The 20,113-nt window shown below is 35.4% G+C and overlaps 1 protein-coding gene across 2 annotated transcripts in view; it reads left to right on the top strand.

The window, feature by feature from the left end:
• Positions 1-20,113, top strand: part of RALGAPA1 (Ral GTPase activating protein catalytic subunit alpha 1) — a 123,609-nt gene that overhangs the window by 42,402 nt on the left and 61,094 nt on the right. The window contains exons 17-26 of one of the 2 annotated variants that reach the window (XM_070940525.1): positions 3,161-3,328; positions 6,463-6,587; positions 9,391-9,607; positions 10,382-10,558; positions 14,183-14,335; positions 15,396-15,589; positions 15,686-15,784; positions 15,878-16,033; positions 18,361-18,489; positions 19,009-19,134. In XM_070940525.1, the coding sequence (XP_070796626.1) occupies positions 3,161-3,328; positions 6,463-6,587; positions 9,391-9,607; positions 10,382-10,558; positions 14,183-14,335; positions 15,396-15,589; positions 15,686-15,784; positions 15,878-16,033; positions 18,361-18,489; positions 19,009-19,134 (1,544 nt within the window). Of the gene's footprint in view, positions 1-3,160; positions 4,730-6,462; positions 6,588-9,390; positions 9,608-10,381; positions 10,559-14,182; positions 14,336-15,395; positions 15,590-15,685; positions 15,785-15,877; positions 16,034-18,360; positions 18,490-19,008; positions 19,135-20,113 lie in introns of both variants that reach the window. The other variant, XM_070940535.1, reaches the window with a different exon arrangement.

The raw sequence follows: 20,113 nt of genomic DNA, 5'->3' as shown, positions 1-20,113 counted from the left end.
TTCAGGCCTGACACATTTACTACTGTGGGAAACTGGGAGGGGTGATATATAGTCATAATAACATTCCTTTCTCAGAGAGTCAAGGACATCTTGCCCTGCACCTGGATGGCTGGAACTGGGAGGGATCTCCAGTTGGCACGGTGTTTGGATTAGACCAAACACTGTTGATGGACATGTGGGTGCTGGGCAGGCACTTGAACTTTCCTTTGGGTGGGGAAAACCTGGAAGCTTTCAGATTCGGGTTTTCCCAGGTGTGCCAATATGACATCTCTAATAAAATGGAACTTTGAGGAAACAAAAGCCTCGGAATGTTCTTTCATTAGGGGTGTTACTTGGAACCCTGACACAGAAGCTTTTTGCAGTGATTGCATACTCAAAGACTTCTGCCTGCCAACAGGGAGATACTTTTACACAATACAATATATTATGTTTGGGTGAGATTTATATGGTTAGGTTTAGTAAGTTGCTTTTTATAATAGGAAAAGAGGACTTAGCTGTCCTAGCATATTCTCTTTCTGTCAGATTACTTGAGTGTTCAATTTGTGGGTCTGCTTAACTTGTATTTATTCTCTTTTATTGTATTTATCTGGCTAGTTTTGAACTGCAGTATGCTTTTTTGCTGGGAGTACTTTGGATTTGGGGACTTGAACTTCCTTTTCTGTTCTGTCCCATATTTATATCTGTGATTGATTACCCACAATTTCTAGCTACAGTTTAGAAGTAAAGGTATGTGGAAGAAAGAAAAATATATTAAAAGAAAATGTATTGCTTGTAAACTTACTGAGTGTCAGAATTCTTATTAGTCAGTGATGATTAAAAGAAATTGACTTGGCATAATTTGGGGGGTGGGGAATCTATATTCTTCTTTCATTAAGAAAGCTAAAGACTCCACGTTGACCTTTGTTCCTCCTGTCACTATATAGTTTTCCTAGCAACAGTGCAGAACTGATTTGTTGTTGCTTTTCTTCCAGGAAGGTTTTTTCTTCCTTCTTAGTCTAACCTGCATCTTTGGAATTCCCCAAGATTCACCCATGCAGGTATTAACCAGGTCTAAACTTGCTGAATTTTTGAGCTCAGAGGAGATGACACAAATGTTACGTTTGCTGAAAATTTCTTCTCATAGTTGGGGTTTTTTTAATCCTCTTTTTTTGTTCTATTATAGATATAATAGACAATAGTTTCTGAAGGGCTTTTGTTTGGAATGAACCTATTTCTCATTATTGAATTTATTTTCTATGTATTATAAAATATGATCTGGAATGTATAATATCTGCTTCATTTGCTTGATTGCACAACATACAGTTTACGATATTCCACTAGAGTTGTTTCCACAATATTAAAAAAATTACAAATATATACAATCACTTAGAACACGTTATGACTTGCATTCCCAGCAGTCACATACTGTATACTGAAGTGTTTTAAAGCTGAATAGAATTCATAGTAACTATCGGAACCCAGTTTCCATATTTATATAGTGCTGTCTGCTGCTGCATGAAGAGGAGCATTAATCTAGTCTATGATTAACTAGATTACTATGGGGCCATTAATTTGCCATTTATGATCTGCATATTCCTGATATAGACTTAGAACTTCTTCCTAGAACAACTAATCTAATCAAAATCATTTTTACAGTCCATGTCTATCAATTATATTGTTGCTTAACCTCAGCTGGGAGGATATTAGAGGTGTGAGACACTAAACATAAAATTTATGTTACATAATAAAACAGCCTTGTTCTTGATGAATATTTGTCTATAAATTGATTAAAACACTGATTTGAATATTTATTTAGCTTTTTTTTAAAAAATGTATAATTATATATACATTTATATACATCCCGTTTTTGGTGAAATACTTAAGATGCCCTACAACCAGACTAGGGTAATAGTATTAAAGCTAAATATTTATAAAACTACCTACACCAAACTAACAAAAAGAAGAAGTTTAAAAGGGAATAATAATAAAATGTAGAATTTGAAAACATTGTTGAAATGAAATAACTAAATCACTATGAGAACACTTCATAATATATCTCAACTTATCTCACTGCCCCTTAAAAGCTGCAGACATGCTTCTATGGCCAGATATAATACTTTAAAATATCTCTTCTTTGTATTAGATCCCCTTGGAAAAATTTCTAATAGGCAGTTATAATTGTTTTCATTAACCTCTGTGCTGGTCATTAGAGTTAAGCTCCTATGCAGTAAATATTGGCACAGAAAAGTATGAACAACTTTGCTTTTGCTATTCAGTGCTTATTAATTTTCTGTTCGTCTTCATATATTTGGACTGATCTAACAGCAAAGACTAATTCTGTATTAGAAGTGCTGATCTCATTTACCTGCAGGGAATAACCAGCTGTCTTGTTATGGTCAAGATACAATTTTGGAAATTGAGAAAGAAAAAAAAGTAAAATTATTATCAAATTCACATAGGGTATAAGTTCAATTTGTTAGGCTTCTGAAATACTATGTTGTGTTTATTTACTATTTTTATTAAAAACTAGTTTTTGTATGTTTAGGGGAATATAGGCTGTTTTTGAAGGGTCTGATTAGAGGCTGAAAAGTATTTTGTATGTGCATATTTTTAAGCAAACATGAGAAGTGGGAGAAAAGATAGTGTTCTATTATGCATGATTATAATAATTTGAAGCAATATTTAAAAAGAGCATAACCCTTTCATTTTTATATTTGTGTTTTGTATTTCTATTCGTATAGATTTGCACATTAGGAGTTTTTGTTTGTTTATCTTACCCTATATATAGAGCCATCTAAATTATGACAGACTGTCAATTGTTGCATTGCATTTCCTCTAAATAGGCAAATAATTAAATAATTGTTTTGAGTCCCTGAATTAAATTGGTATTTAATAATTCATTGGCACAGCCCTAGTTTTAACAGTGTTTCCAAATCTCCTATTACTTTGCTGTTTATTTCTATGAACGTTAACATTTTAAAAGTATCCTGATGATGCACATTGTATGCATTTTGTATATGAATACAGATGTGTAATAAAACTTCAAAAAACAGTATTTCATTTTACTTAACAAAGCATTTTGGGAACCTTTTTAAATGCTGTATTGTTGTACTGAACAATTAAATACTAGGAAAATAAAAATATGGATATAATATATACTAAATGCATACTTTTTCTGCAGACATTGATGATGCTCAAATCCTCCCACGTCCACCTCGCATCAGACATTTTTCACAGAGCGAAGAAACTCCTAGTGAAGTTTTTGATGCACTGAATGAGGAGCAGCCACTTCCAAGAAGTAGCAGCACATCTGATATACTGGAACCATTCACTGTTGAGCGAGTCAAAGGTGCAGTTCCTGTCATTGACGGTTCATCTCATCATGCTCCAAGCTTACAGAGTTCCACAGAGGCCTCTTCAATATGTAGATCCACTGAAAGTCACATTACCGATACAAATAGCAGAGAGTCCTCTCTGGAAGTTGGGGATAGTATTTATGATCATCTTTGTCAGTTGGTAGGCCCAGTAGAACTTGCAGATGCAGCCTTTGAACAAAACGAGTATGTTGACCTTGAAGGTGAAGATGATCTTCTTTCATCTCTGAGAGAATATCTTAAAGAAAAAGAAGAATTTTTCAGTAGCATTGAGATAGATAAGCATGAGTCTTCTCCTCATGAATTTGTTGCAGGAATAAGTAGGAGTGATAACTTGCCATTGGATGAAGTAGAGTGTACAGACCAGACTGTTGCAAGTAGTACTGTTGTTGCAGAAAATACCAATAATACAGAACTACAATTGGAACAAAATCAAACTGGCTTTATAAGTAATATTGCACCTACACAAGTAGATACTTCTACAAGAAACCAAGCTGATAATGCTAAACAATTAAATATTGATAAACACACCCAAAATCTGCTTGATCCCAGGTCAAGTATCCCTATTGACAAGGAAAGGAAGAGATACTTGTACAGACAAATTGCCACTGATGTAGATGTATCTGTGGAAACAGTGTTAGCTGAAAAACATAAAAGTGCCCTCTTTAATGAAAAAATAACCAACACAAATGTTATGCATGCAAAGAAAATGCCACATAAAGCCTTAGTTAACCCTGAAATGCTTCAACTTACAGGCATGAGCAAAGTGACACCAACTAAGAGAAGTATATCTGAAACAGTAACTCATAAGGCTAAAATCATGAAAATAGCAACTAAAAAGCGAAACAGTGTCCATGTTACTTTTAGGCCATCTACTGAATGTGTTCAGTTTTATAATCCTCTAGAAAACAAAGAGGCCCCATGGAAAGCAAGACTACGTAAACTCAGTGGTTTCAGTAGTGGGATCAATAGCAGCAGCAGCAGCAGCAATACAAGTACATGCACAAACACAACTACCAGCTCATCCTCTGGGACTGTGCTGGTCAGACCTGGAATCTATAGGCACCTAGATGCAGTCAGTGCAACGTCTGCTAATAGTAAGCAGAATAAAGAATCAGGAGATGTTCCAGCATTCCCGCTGCAGAAGGAAAGTGTTGGAATAAATCAAATGTCTAATCGTAGCCCACCTAAACCATCAAGTCAGGAGTCGGGACAACAGCAGGGCTCCCTGGGTGGTGTGTATAAATCTGTTGTACATGCTCTTTCGAAGCCGAAGGCAAATGTTTCCCCACAGAGGCAGAGCAGAGTGCCAGCAGAGGCTCCACTGAGGGATCTGTACAGTCATGTAATGGGCTATTTTGGAAAGAAAGCTGCAGGTGAGCACTAATACTGTGCAGCGCACAAAAGGAGAAAAGGCAGCATCAGTTTGGCTTTATGCACCTAAAGCAAGCTGTTACAAAGCAATCAAAAGGCTTTGGGGTGATCAGTGCTTTTTCTTGTTTGGTTTTGCATGCGCAATGGCCAGCTGAATTTTTCCCCCCAAGTGTAAGTTAAATGTGCGAACTATAAATTACTAATTATCTTTTTTAAAAAACATTTAATGAATCACTTTGCTGCTGAACACTCAAGGTAGGGAAGAGGAAGAGACAGTAAATCTACAAATAGATTGTATCTTTGCCATGCTTTTCCTGGCATATCCTGGAATCCAACCATTTAGATACAATTGGCATATATTTGGTTTCTAATAGAAACTGTAGGTGTGATATCTCTAGTACTTCTCCTTAGTTATCACTTACTCCTTAGTTATCACTTGTATTTGAACTAATTGCAGATGCAATTAGGTTCCTCCTCCTCCTCCTCCTCCTCCTCCTGAAAACAAAAATTTAAAACAGATGTTTGGATTACTTCATCATAACAGTCCAGTGTGGATTTTGACATTTTATTTGAGCAGTTTCAAAATATGCTTTAGCGCTTTCTTGGTGCATTCACTGAAATGGATGCCTCACTTTCATGGCAACATCTATCACTGCTTTTGTTTTCTGGAATCACAGAAGTGCATAAAGGAACCATGATAGTTCTTCTTGAGCTAACTGTGAGGCCTCTATGTACTAATAAAAATGGACAAGGCTGGCTGTCATTCTAATATCACCATCTTAGTTGACATGCTAAGTAACTTTTTAAAAAATAATCAGAATTACATTCATTTTCAGCAGTGAGGTAGGATTTTGGTGTTTTTTCCCCCCCGTACATTGTATGCTGGCATGATTAACAGAATGTTCTGTAATGCATCCTGCATTGAGATGTTAATGCCATCTGAGGGCAGTCTTTGTTAGCATATCATAACAAATTAGTCAATAATGCAACAAATTATTTCAGATTGATTTATTTTATTATATTTAATGCATCTCCTTGTTGAAGATGTTTAGCTTGAATACTAGGAATATTTAGAGAGAGTTTTTAAACTTTATTGCCTTGAAAGTGTAATATCAAAATCAAATTTGTATCTCAGAGTAGCACATTTACTCTTTTTTGGGAGAGACAAGATTTAATTAATGAAAATAAACCAGAACATTTTGAACCTTCAAGGTTAAAATAACAAAATACAATAGGATGAGTAACAGTGTAATGCTTTGCAATATTGATCAGCAACTATATTCCATTTTTTAACTATACAATTTTTCATTCTCAATGCTGTATTTTGAATATGCAGTGAAACATTTAATTCAATGTACTCTAAATAATCCATATAATGTCAACCTACCTGTTTTCATTAGCACACATTCGCATAGCTCTAGAGTATTATACATTCAGTGATATGAAGGAGTGAAGTAATCATTAACAACTTTAATAGTGCTTATCTGTAAGCTTTCTTGCTTTTTTCAAGGTCACACTGGAGATTGACTAACACTTGCTCAGTGGTGATGGGATGGGATAGTTTAATAGGTGGAACAGCTGTACTAATTCTTATAACTAAATCTGTTTTTAAAGAACATATTTTAACTGCATGTTCAGTAAATATTTGTATTGTCTAACTTATTTTGTAATTTTTAAAAGTATTTCTTGTTGAAAAAGGTTTTTTTACTATATACAGTCATTCATTTGCTTTTAGCCAATAGGGAGGATATGAGCCAAAAGCAGATCTCTCTTGGTAATGATAATGGCAGTAGTAATGCAAATATTCCTGACCTCATGGATGAGTTTATAGCTGAAAGACTACGCAGTGGTAGCTCTTTGGTAAGCTTTTAGATTTTTCTTTTATCTTAAAGTATCAGATACAATTATGATTATGATTGAGTTGCATAATTAATTTTAACTGCAAATGCTAATGGGCTGGGAAATAAATAGGGAGAACTAGAGATCCTGATTCAGGAAGACAAATGTGATGCGATGTATATAATGAAATTTTGGTGATGTGATATTCATGATTGACACATAACAATAAAAAGCTGCAACATGTTGAAAAGAACATCTCCCCACAAAGAAGGGGGATGTTGCATTGTTATGCAAAGAAAACATGCTTGCAGAGAAATTCAGGTATCATCAAATGCTATTGAAAGTGTTTGGATTGGAAAAAAGAGAGAAATGAAAGTGGTACTATCATAAGCAACCTCGCAGTCAGAAGATATGGATGAAAATTTTTGCCATCAGTTGACCAATCTTACAAGGAATATGGTAGTAATGGTAGTACTAATACAATGTAGTACAAATGGTAGTAATAATAGAGAATTTTGATTATCTTTACCTATGATGGGATTCTAATAAGTCAGAGGTCCAACTTAGGTTAGATCTTATCTTCTCTCACTGAGATCTTTATTTATCAGAAGGTAGAACAAAAAATAAGAGTGTCAGCTATCCCAAACCTATTCTACATGAACAGGGAGAAATTGATTGCAAAAGTAGCACTTTAAAGATGATTTAGGAAAAGAAAAGAATTGTGTTAATCTGTGGCAGCAAAGATGGAAAAATAAGAGCAATATAAAGAGGCCAAAATGGATTTATGCGATCTCTCTAAAATGCTGAAAAGAAAGAGGAGTATGAAAGAATGAACATATGACTAAATGAAGAATACAAGGTATACAAAATTGTAGTAATTGTGGGCCAAGTTTTAAATGAGCAGGATTTGTGAGAGATACCAGAAGCAAACAAACAGCTAACTGCAGATTATATCATAAATAAAAAGAAAACCAAAGATCCTATAGATCAGTCGTAAGCAGAAAATGATGAATTGATCATAGTTGATTGTGTGATGAAAAGGTAGAATCTCTTATCTCCTATTTTGCATCAGAAGAGAATGGGAGTCTCACTGATCATTTTTCTACCCACTGGAGAAAGGAGGAAATTGAGGCATAGATACTTCAAGCTACATTGGCTAATTTAAATGAATTCAGACCAGAAATGGATTATATCCTAGAATACTGAAAAGGGCCAGCTGGACTTCCTTTGTTTTTGCTTGAAGATGTTTCATGTCTCATCCAAGAAGCTTCTTCAGATGATAACTGAAGAAGCTTTTTGGATGAGAAGCAAATGTCTTCAAGCAAAGTCCGGTTGCCTTTTGAAAAAACACCTTTGGGACAAAAGATTGGAGGAAAACAAAAGTCCCTGTCTTCAAAAAATGAAAGGAGGAGCATCCAGAATGCTTCAGACCTATGTGTGTGATGTCTATGCCAGGCATTGTTATTGCTATTATTAAACAGCATGTATGTGAGCATTTGAATAGATATGGTACAATTAATAGGAGTCAGCATGGGTTTGTTGCAAATAAAATCATGCCAGACTAACCTTTCTTTGATGGAGTTACCGTACTAGTAAAAATGCCATATACATTATGTACCTGGACCTCAGCAAAGGTTTCAACAAAATACCTCATAATATTTTCCTTAGTAAAATGGTAAAATATGGGCTAAATAGACTCCTACTTGTTAGAATGAATACTCCCAAGGAATGCTTGTTAATTGGTTCCAGGAAACTGCTGAGTATCACACAGTTCTCTTCTGGGCCCGGTATCATTCATGATTTTATCAATGACTTTGATGAGGAATTTGAAAGTCCCTTATAGGTGACAGAAAAGTGGCAGAAATGGTTCATATCTTAAAAGCTCTGATCAGGTTTGAATGGTGGACTAAAATGAACAGGATAAAATTTAATAGGCAAAAATATAAACTTCTGCATCTGGTTAGGAAAAATGAAAGACACAAATATAGGATGGCAAAGACACGGTTTAGCTGAACTACATGTGAAAAAGATCTGGTTCTTCTTATCAACCACAGTTGAAACATGAGCCAGCAAAGAGATGCAGCCTCTAAAAAAGGGAAATGCTTCCATGAAATGCATTAATAGGAGCATAGAATACCTCATGGAATTATGAATGGTCCATTTAGAGTACTGTGTCCACTTCTGGGCTCCATATTCAAAAAGGATAGTGATAATTTCAAGAAAACGACAAGGGACCTGGAAACCATTTTATTGTTGTGCATCACCCAGAGTATCCTTTGGGGGGGAGATGAGCAGCTATATAAATCTCAATTAATTAATTAATTAACCAGTCAAAAGTATCTTGATTGTGTTTAGCCTACAGAAAAGTTGATCGAGGAAAATATGATAGTCTTTAACTATTTGAAAGGCTGTCACATAGAACAGAGAGTAGTCTTAGATTTCATTGCCTCAGACCAGAATAAGAACCAGTGGATTACAGGTACAAGGCAGGAGGTTCAGGCTAGACATCACAAAGAACCTCCAGACAGTACAATTATCAACCAGTAGAACACACTACCATATGCGGAGGTGAGTTCTCCTTTCCGACAGAGGCTGGATAGTTATCTCAGATATGTCTTAGTGGATCCTGCACTAAGCAGAGGATTGGATAGATGACCCCTGTGGTTCTTTCCAACTCTATGGGTTTATGAGAGAAAGTTCTTGTAGGGATGGTTTGGGGTCATAGTGTGTCAATTTTCCCTTCTTTAAAAACTGATAATTGTAAGATTCTTGTCATTTCTGACTATATTTTTTCTTAAATTACCTGAAATATTATTTCAATTAGAATGTGGCAAGAAGAGGAAGCAGTCCAGGAAGTTTAGAAGTACCAAAAGATCTTCCTGATATACTGAACAAGCAGAATCAAATGCGTCCTGTTGATGATCCCGGTGTACCTTCTGAATGGACGTCTCCTGCCAGTGCAGGCAGCAGTGACCTTGTCAGTTCTGATAGCCACTCTGATTCCTTCAGTGCATTCCAGTATGATGGCCATAAATTTGAAAGCAAGTATATCCTCACTTAATCTTATATACAATTATATAATAAGGAGTTTTAAAGAGAAAATTCAAGTGCTGTTTGATTGGTATCGCTTCATGGACAGGACAACTTTCAGTCAAGTGGAAGCTTGTAACTGTGAAATGTGGAGGGGGGCAAAATTCTTTTATTTCCCCTGCAGGCAATCTCCTACATATCTATATTCCTATCTCCCATGTTTCCAAAGAATGGCCTCAATCATCCAGAGCAGATGGGTAAGGTGTAGGTTGCTGCAGAAAGGGCAAATTGTTGATAACCATCTTCTTCCCCTATTCAGTTCCTGTAAGCGTCTGCTGTTTGAAAGTCTTTTCCATCAACGTAGCAATAGATTTGGGTGTAAATCTAAATTTGAATAGGTTAATATTAGTAAAGTTGAAAGAGCCAGTTGCTCTTTCACAGTGCTCAGAAGGAGGCAGTGACAAAACACTTCAGAAATAAAAACTGCAAGTAAGAGCACATTTCCAAAAAAGTTAGTTTCAGCTTATTGTTTTCCAGGAAAAATAAATGTTATTTCTAGAACTCAAATGCAATCTTTTTTGTTCCTTTGTCTAATATATACCATATCTTCAAATATAGATAACAGTTCTTTGGCAGTTACCCTTGACTGTACACCTTAATAACATTACAGCAAACATAAAACAAAAATAGACTATTTCTGTGAAAGCTTCAATGCTAGCTGTTTTTATAATGGTAATGGCTATGTTTTTAACTTAGGTCTGAATAATGGCTTTTGTTTTTTTTAGATTTCAGTTTATGTCCTGAAGGTGGCACAACAACATCTGCTGAATCTGATACAGGTTCCGGCCCTCAGCAGAGTGCTGAAGAACAAGAAGTGGCTAGTTTGACTACCCTCCACATTGACTCTGAAACGAGCAGTCTCAATCAACAAGCACTGTCTGCCGAAGCAGCTACAATTACAGGTGAAATAAAAGGGTTGGGGGGGAATCTAATGTAGATGCTTCTATCACCCTCCCATCCTATAGCGGTCTCTATTTAACTTTTAAGATATTTTGTTTAACCATTTTCTAAATAGTCATTTTATTACAGCAAAATTAAAGCAAATTCAAGAAAAGCTGTATGTGCTTTTGTGGATTAAAATCCACTTACCATATGTTTAATTCTACTCCATGGCAAATTAAGAGTGCCTAAACAGAACGATAACAGGTTTCTTATTTTGCATATTATTAATTTGATTAAGAATTGCTTGGACATGGAGGATACCATTCCAAATGAAACAAGCTTTTCAGCATCCTGAAAAGCTGTAGTTCAGTTTTCCTCTAGCCATCTACTCATTTGGTAGGTGTATTTTGGCTCACATTTTTTTTAAAAAAAAAATTACATTCGCAGCTCCCATGCCTAGAAAAATAGCCAGATCATCAAGGCTTTCTGAAAAGTGAACAGAGCTGGGGCCACGTTCATCTCAGGCAGCATGTGTGTAGGCACCAGTATGGAAAAGGCACTCCTGTGTCCTGCTAGATGACAATCCCTAATTGGTGTGACCAACAATATTTCCCGCCTACCTAACATCATGGGATAAGTAGAATACTATGGGACTAAGGTAGTCTCTCAAATACCCTGACCTCATGCTATGTAGGACTTCATAGGTAGTAATAAGCACTTTCAGTTGCACTCAGAAGCAAATTAGGATGTAGTGTAGCTCTTAAAGCCCAGGTGCAATATGGAGATAATGAGGCATATCTATATTTGCCCTATTGCTGCATTCTGAATTAACTGAAGCATCCAGATATTTTTCAAGGGAAGATCAATATAGAGTGCAGTAATCTATTTGGGAGGTAGCCAAAGCATGAATGATCATATATAGCGCCTCCTGATCAAGGAAAGGGTACAATTAAGGAATAGCATAAAGCAAAGCATCCTCTGGCCACAAGTGCTCTTTAAACAAGAGCCCCAAGTGCAGAAGGACCCCTAAATTGCACAGCCATTCTACCTGTGATAGTATAACCCCATCTAGAACTAAGGACTGAGAATTCCTAAAAATCCAAAGCCACTTCATACTGCTAGGCTTGAGTTGAAATCTGTTTTCCCCATCCAGAATGCCCCCATTCCATTCCATAACCTCCAGGCACTGACAGAAGCATCAGTTGGTTGGCCTGGAGCAGAGATATACAGCTGAGTATTGTCAGCTTATTGATGACAGCTCACTCTGGGCCATCGAATGACCTCACTCAAAGGCTTCGTATAGATATTAAATGGACATAGCAAGAGTATTGAGCCCTGAGGCACTCCAGTCAAGAGGATCTCTAAGGCAGAACCCTTCCCTTTCCCTACCCCCCATCAACAGTAACTGGAACTGATCTCAGTGGAAGGAGGAGAATTCACATAATACTATATTCTAGCATCTAACTCTTAGAGACAGTACAGAAGAATACAGAAGGCTTCTGAGAAGATAAACAGAACAAGAATGGATGCAATTCCCCATCCCATTCCCACTTAAAGCAGGGAGCAGGCCTAGGTAAAAAAAAGGTTTTTAAAAAAGGTAAAAAAATAATCTGTCCATGATAGGGGAATAATGGAAATCTTCTCCCAACTTCAGATCCCATTGCTATTGCTGCAAGAGGAAGACCAGATCCAAAGTATGACCAATCCTGTATGTCAGACCATCAGTTATTTGGATCAGGTCTGAAAATCCCAAATGAGCACACCTTCAAGAGGGGAATCCTCCCTCAACACACATCACTATCACCCGTGATCTTACTTGAACATTACCATAGTTTGATTTGTTTTTCTCTATATTTCCTTTGTTTTGTTTCTTTTAATTTTAAGAATCTTAAATGTACAGAAGTATAGAAAATTATCAGTGAAAAATAAAATATTTTTAACTTTTTTTTTATTTTTATTTTATTTTTAAACATAACAAAACATACAAACAACCATCATTCAATACATCACAGAAAGTGTGTCGATCGGTTAAGATTCTTTTGTGCTTAATCCCATATCTAAGGTTACAAATTATTTAATTTCTCTTATTTGACAATTTTATATATCCCTTTATATTATTATTCTCATTTAGCAATTATTTAACAAAGGCTTATTTCCCATAAAAAAACATTTCATATATTTTATCATTACCTTAATTTCATATTTCATACTTCATCTCCATGCTTTATTATTGATTTGATTTTGATTTGATTTTATTGAACTTCTATACCGCCCTTCTCCCAAAGGACTCAGGGCGGTATACAGCCATATTAAAACACATATAAACTCACAAAATTTAAAAACAATTTAAAACAAATATATAAAATTTGGCCCACAAAGTTAAAAGCTAACAAACACCCAATTTAAAATTCATATTAAGCCAGCCCGGCCTGTTGGAACAAAAGAGTCTTAAGGGCGCGGCGAAAGGTACGCAGGTCGGGGATCATACGAACCTCTAGGGGCAGCTCATTCCAGAAGGCTGGTGCCCCCACAGAGAAGGCTCTCCCCCTGGGTGTCACCAGTCGACATTTTTTGGCCGACGGCACCCTGAGGAGCCCCTCTCTGTGGGAGCGTATTGGCCGGTGGGAGGCTATCGGTGGCAGAAGGCGATCTCATATATACCCAGATCCTAAGCTATGGAGCGCTTTAAAGGTGGTGACCAACACCTTGAATCGCACCTGGAAGACCACCAGGAGCCAGTGCAGCTTGCACAGGAAAGGTGTTACATGGGTGCACCGTGTCGCCCCATAATCACCCGTGCGGCCGCATTCTGGACCAGTTGGAGCCTCCGAGTGCTCTTCAAGGGGAGCCCCATGTAGAGAGTGTTACAGTAGTCCAGACGGGACAGGACGAGGGCATGAGTGACCGTGCGCAAGGCATCCTGGTCCAGAAAGGGACGCAACTGGCGTATTAGGCGAACCTGATAAAAAGTTCCCCTGGCCACGGCCATCATATGATCTTCCAAAGACAGCTGTGTATCCAGGAAACACCCAAGTTGCGAGCCCTCTCTGAGGGGGCCAAGATCTCACCCCCAATAGTCAGTGATGGAACCAGCTGACTATACCAGGACGCCGGGAACCACAGCCACTCGGTCTTGGAAGGGTTGAATCTGAGCTTGTTTCTCCCCATCCAGATTCGCACAGCCTCCAGGCACCAGGACATCACGTCAAGGGCATCATTGGAATCTAGCCATTGATAAAACAAATCCCATATCAGATAGTATTGTTTGTCTTCCTGTTCTCTAATTTCAAATGTCAATTTATTCATTTCAGCACATTCCATAATTTTCTTAATAACTTCATCATCAGTAGGTATTTTCTCTTTTTTCCAATTTTTAGCAAATACAATTCTAGCCGCTGTTAAAACATTCACAATTAAATATCTCAATTATATTTATAACTTTTAAAGTAGCTTAATTAAAATTTGTTAATTCAATATAATGAATACCATCTTAAGATACTGTATTTTGATAAATATTTACCTATTATCATTACTAAGTACTTTTATCCTTAGATCAGTGTTAAAAAGCATGTTGATTGTTTACAAATCAGAATAAATATTATATAACTATTCATTTTATTCTGATAGTTAAAATTCTTTCACAGGTTCTGAAAGTGCTTCACCAGTTCAGTCTGCTCTTGGATCACGGTCCCAGACTCCATCACCTGCTACTTTGAGTGCAGATCACAATGAACAAAAGGACCTGCAATTGGATGAGAAGCTCCACCACTCTGTTTTACAGACACCGGATGATCTAGGCAATGCTTTGGATAGCAAATTTAAGACTATCTTTTCTTTCATTTCTTATTTAGTACAGACTATTTTCCAAAAGGTTGTATTTGGGGCCATTTTTTGAAGTATCAATAATAAAGAGGCCTTCATTCTCTTAAATAAAGCAGATTTTTATTTTTAAATTAGCGATTGACTGAAGCTACATAGCCTGTTCATATATCTTAAGTGTGTAAACTCAAGGTAGTTTACAACAGTAGAATTATCTTTCCTATCATGAACTAACTGCCATGTGAAAATGTACTTTGCTTACATTGACTGTCCCACTTCTCCACCTTTCCCCATATTAATGGAGCTAATAAATTGCCTATCCTATGTATGCTAATTTTAGCTAGAATAAACAGTATGTGGACCTAAGGAGGCCTAAAATAAGAAGTTACTACGATTTCTAGGTAGTTCTTAGTGGATATAACCTATAACTTTACATTTGGACATTTCCCACCTATGCTTCTGCAAAATGTAGAATGCAGTAGTTGCAGTGGGCATTAATGTAATATTATACCATGGTTCAGGATATAATGCATACAATAAGATTTTTGTACCAGATGCATGCCATAATACACAAAACAGGTTTATATAATAATATGACCAATGAGAATGAAATGGTTAAGGAGGAAGCATGATCCAATGCATACACTTTGGCTTCAAGCTTATTTTCTAGATAAATGCAACACATTTATTGTAAAAAGATGGACTACATTTCAGGTGTGCACATAAATACAGTGCCTTCATTTTTCTGAATTTGTTCTAAGGGTAGTGTTTCATTGAATTCTCAATTTGCTTTTTAAACTCCCTCTACTTCAAAACACTTTTGAGAGGGAAGAGAGGTTACACTGGGAAAATATTTGGGAACAGAATGCAAAGAAAAAAATTAGAGCTCCTTTGTCTTTTTGTATTGGGTTAAGCATTGCTTCTGTCTAATCTAACAAATACTTGTACAAATTAAGTTTCATATTGTATTTCTTTGCTTTGAATCTCTTCACAAAAAAGAACAGCTGCCTGATAATATGTGTTTTTCTCTTCCTATAGAAACCAGTGATTTTCCATCTGAATGTTGCAGTGTGATGGCAGGAGGAACCCTGACTGGCTGGCATGCAGATGTAGCAACTGTAATGTGGAGACGGATGCTAGGAATTTTAGGAGATGTCAATTGTATTATGGACCCTGAAATACATGCTCAGGTTTTTGATTACCTTTGTGAACTCTGGCAAAATCTTGCTAAGGTACGGAGAGAATCTCAACTTGAAGAATAATTCTTTAGAAGAATTATTTCAACAATATCTTATATAAATGTTTGTTACACTTTGTAATATTTTCAGATTAGAGATAATCTTGGAATTTCAATTGATAATGTGATATCACCATCTCCACCAGTCTTAATTCCTCCATTGAGAATTCTTACTCCATGGCTTTTTAAGGTAATTTTAATTATCATTTGATTATTTTTTTTAAAAAAAAAATGATGTGATATAGAACTTTGTTAATATTTTGACTTTCCTTTTTCATATTAGGCAACCATGTTGAGTGACAAGTACAAACAAGGCAAATTGCATGCTTATAAGCTCATTTGTAATACAATGAAGCGAAGACAAGATGTTTCTCCAAACAGGGACTTTTTAACTCATTTTTACAATATAATGCATTGTGGACTGCTTCACGTTGATCAGGTAAAGGTTTCTACCTCACCTTACCTTCCTCACAAAAAATCCAATTTCCTTTTTTACATAGTTTACAGGCAGTCGTTATCCCTGTAATTAAGGCATCCATAAAACGTCTTTTTGTTGGTTACATAATGTTCTAGAACTACTCAGCTCCTGCTGCTGAAAATATATTCTACTTCTCTTCCAACTCATTTTTGCAGGTTTATGTTTCAGGGGAAGCTCAGAAAAAGTGGACATCTTTTTCAGGATACTTCCTTGTCATTTTCTAAATTATTTTGGAATCACCAAAAAAGTTTTAAAAATCGTAGATTTATTTGAGAACACATTTTGGAAAAAAAACCCAGTTTGGATTAGTTTTCTTGACACTGGACAAGTTGAAGACATTGTCCACTATTACACACTTTTTTTTAATAATATTTTTTTATTTTGAATACAAATAATACAAACATGATACATATAAATCTAAATACAAAAAAAAGGGGGAAATTACAAATATTACAGTGCATCCCCTCCCCCGGAGACCTTTTTTTCCCCCTTATATTTCTTCTTCTATAACAACTGAAAGATATACAATATATTCCAATTGTTCCCTTATCCCCTCCAAAACAGCATATATTTTTGAGCAGGTTTATTCCTTTTGCCTTCCACAAACACTATTTTTATAAAATCACCCTATATTTCATTATAATTGTCTACTTTAATCATCCCTTTTTTAAATTTAATTTCTGTTGTTAATTTATCATTTGTTTCCATACTCCAAATTTCATTATACCACTCATTTCTTTGAATATCCCACTATTACACAGACTTAAACTGGAACATCCGGCCTTTCCCTTGTTCTTCCTGCTCAATATACTTGTTTGCATGCTCCAAATCTACTCCACAGTGCTCTCCCAATTTTCTGAAAAGGTCTCCAGTTCTTCAGAGAAATGGAAATGAGAAGAGAAATCTATTATACTGGTGGATGCCATCCAGTTACCAGACAAAAAAGTTGAAGTTATTTTAGGTGTGCTATTTTGAATTGTGTATGTGATTTCTATATCAGAAAAAGAAGTTTGTGTATAAACGAACTACATGACAGAGAGAAATATTCTAGACAAATATTCTTATTGATATTTCATTGTCTATATTAAAGAGTTTTTTAAAACCCAAAATAATATTTAATTGTTTGAGTTGCATCTACAATGTAAAACAGTAAGGTTATAAACAGCTTTTGTCTGAAAGAACTGCTTTATAGTTGTGCAAGTGTTCTAGGCAATCTACTCAGAATTTGACTGACAAATAATTTAGTTACAAGTTTTTTACCTCGTTACATACTCTTTCTATTTCTTGCTAAACAATCTAATTACCATTTTATAACAGTTCTGGTAAAGCAGTATTTTCAGCATAATTGCCAGAATTTATCATACTGCTGAATAAGATGTCTTCCCAGAAATCTAAGGGTCATTAGCAAAAATGAAACACTGATTCCTGTAATTCAGACTTCATCTTGTTTTAGAGAGTTATTAGAGACTTTATATTTCAAAAATAAAGTGTGCTTTTATATATTTTATATAGCATGACATTACATCCCTATTACTAAGTAAACATTATTTGTAGGTAAAGTTCTAAATTTACATTTGCTATACATGGTTGGAAAAATGTTGCCTTATTCTTAAAATATATTCAGCTTCATTAAAATGATTTCATGAACAAAAATTTTAAATTCCAATTTGAGCCTCCTATTTTTTTTATTTAGTGAATTATATATTTTGAAAGAATATTTTGGTGGGACGCCATAATTCTATCTAGGATAAGATATTGATGCTTGTTGGAGAACCAAAGACAGATTTGTCTAAATTTTAACTGGCAGTTTATCTATTAAAGAAATGGAAAAGTAAACAAATTCTTAGTGACTAAAATCAACACAGAGCAAGATTTTGGTATCCTAACCATTTACAGCAACATAAGTTGACTGTAGATTCTTTTAACAAACCCCACAAAAAATGTTATAAAATCAAGTCCGGTCACAATATCTCTACTTATGACTATAATAACTTACAACCAGAAATCCAGTCCCAATTGTGGTTGCAAGCCAAGAATAACCATTATGTTGTCAGACCGGCAGTACTTGGACTTGTGAGTGTACTTAAGGTGTCCTATGCTTAACAAACAAGTTACCAGTCCAATTGTGGTCACTAAATGAGGACTATTTATATTAAAATATGATTAATATTTTATACTTTAATATTTATATTAAAGTATGATTAATGTGAAACATTTTTTTATGTTTAACACATTATCTACAGTTTCCTTGATAGACAATTAGAATCTTGTGTTTTTTTTCCTCCAAGGACATTGTCAATACAATCATAAAGCACTGTTCTCCACAATTTTTTTCCCTTGGTTTGCCTGGTGCTACCATGCTGATAATGGATTTCATTGTAGCTGCTGGCAGAGTAGCAGCATCATCTTTTCTCAATGTAAGTTTATTCTTTTTCAAGTGTTCAAGTGTTTTTCAAGTGTTGCTGTTTAATATTAATTTTTCTATAACAATAAAAGTTATGGTAAGTTGCAAAGTTTATTAGTTAAAATTCATCATAGCAAGAAGTTTGTAACACTATTAGCAACCTAGTATATTATGTAAAAAGTAATTACATAATCCTTTTATTATAATATCAAATATTCAATATGTAAAGCTGATTATGCCTTCTGCAATAAAGTTGCTGAAATATTTTACAAGTTAGGCTACCTTTTAATTTAAACTAGCAAACAATTTTTTTACAAAACAATGTTTGCTAAAATGATAGCAGGGAGCATTTAGTATAAGGTATCCAATGCGAGAGATGGTAGATGAGAATATTAAATATTAAACAACAAAGCAGAAGGGGAGCAAATATAATGAAATTAATATAAATAGTAAATGCTCTTATTCAATTTTGTTTGGGATTAAATACTAACTCAAATGTTACTAACATATCATATTGTTATTTATTACTCAGGCACCAAGACTAGAAGCACAAGTTCTCTTAGGCTCTCTGGTGTGTTTACCCAATTTATATTGTGAATTACCAGCATTGCATCCAAACACTCCAGATATTGTTGTATCTCAGTTTACAGAAGTAAAGGTAGGTTTTGAAATCTGTGTGTTTGTCAGGGTTCCAAGTAACAGACCCAATACAATCAAAATTCCAAAGCCAAGGTGTTCCTCAAAGTCCAAATTTATTAGGCATGTCATATTGGGACATCTGGTGGAAACCCGACTCTGAAGGTCCCAAATTAAAATCAGAGTTCTTTCCCCCAGTCCACATGTCCATCACATGGTCCAACCAGGTCACAGTCCCAACTCCAGTTGGTTTCAATCCATGCCTCCCCAGCATCTGGTGAGAACGTCCTTGGTTCCCAGAAGAAAGAATTTTATTTTGGTTACAAGTCCCCAGCTATCTCTATTCCCCCCTCCCATTCCCACAGCTCCAACCAGCCTTGCTGTGGCAGCCCTGAAGATGCTCCAGAATGGCTTCAGGGTTGACAGTGTTATTTTTATATCTTCTGCAGTATAAATTAATTTTTATGGCCATGTAGTTACTTAAATATGACACAACAGCATATGAAGAATGCTGCTGGGATACAGGCTATTTGTGTAACATTTTATGGTATATGTATTTATTTATTTATTTCATGTATTTATGTATTTTCATGTATTTATGTATTTAAAATATGGTGCCAGTTCTTAAACCAGAATTGGGAAGTCCCTTTCCATTGTCACTTCTCAGTGACCAATATTTAAAGCTCATTCTTTTGATTCAAAGAATTAGCATTAGTAACTGTCATAGCCTAATTATCTGTAAACCTATCTCCAGAAAAAAAGGAAGGTCTAGGGCAGGGATTCCCAAACTTTTTGGCCCATGTGCACATTTTGAATTTGTGTAGATGTGGATACTCAAAGGAATGCCATGAGGAGCATGGTCAGTCATAACATATTCATATATCAGAAAGTATCATTATTCAGATTGTTTCTCATCATTTTTAGTTTCTTAACTTGCTCTCCACCACTTTAATGTGCCTTTTACTTTTTTTAAACATAAATGAGTATACTTCCATTATAGT

Source organism: Pituophis catenifer, unplaced genomic scaffold (assembly GCF_029215685.1).
Source record: "Pituophis catenifer annectens isolate HBS135680 unplaced genomic scaffold, rPitCat1.0.hap2 SCAF_1, whole genome shotgun sequence".
NCBI classification, from domain to species: Eukaryota; Metazoa; Chordata; class Lepidosauria; order Squamata; family Colubridae; genus Pituophis; species Pituophis catenifer.
The sequence above is the reverse complement of the archived record's forward strand: the minus strand, read 5'-3'. Positions and strand labels throughout refer to the sequence as shown.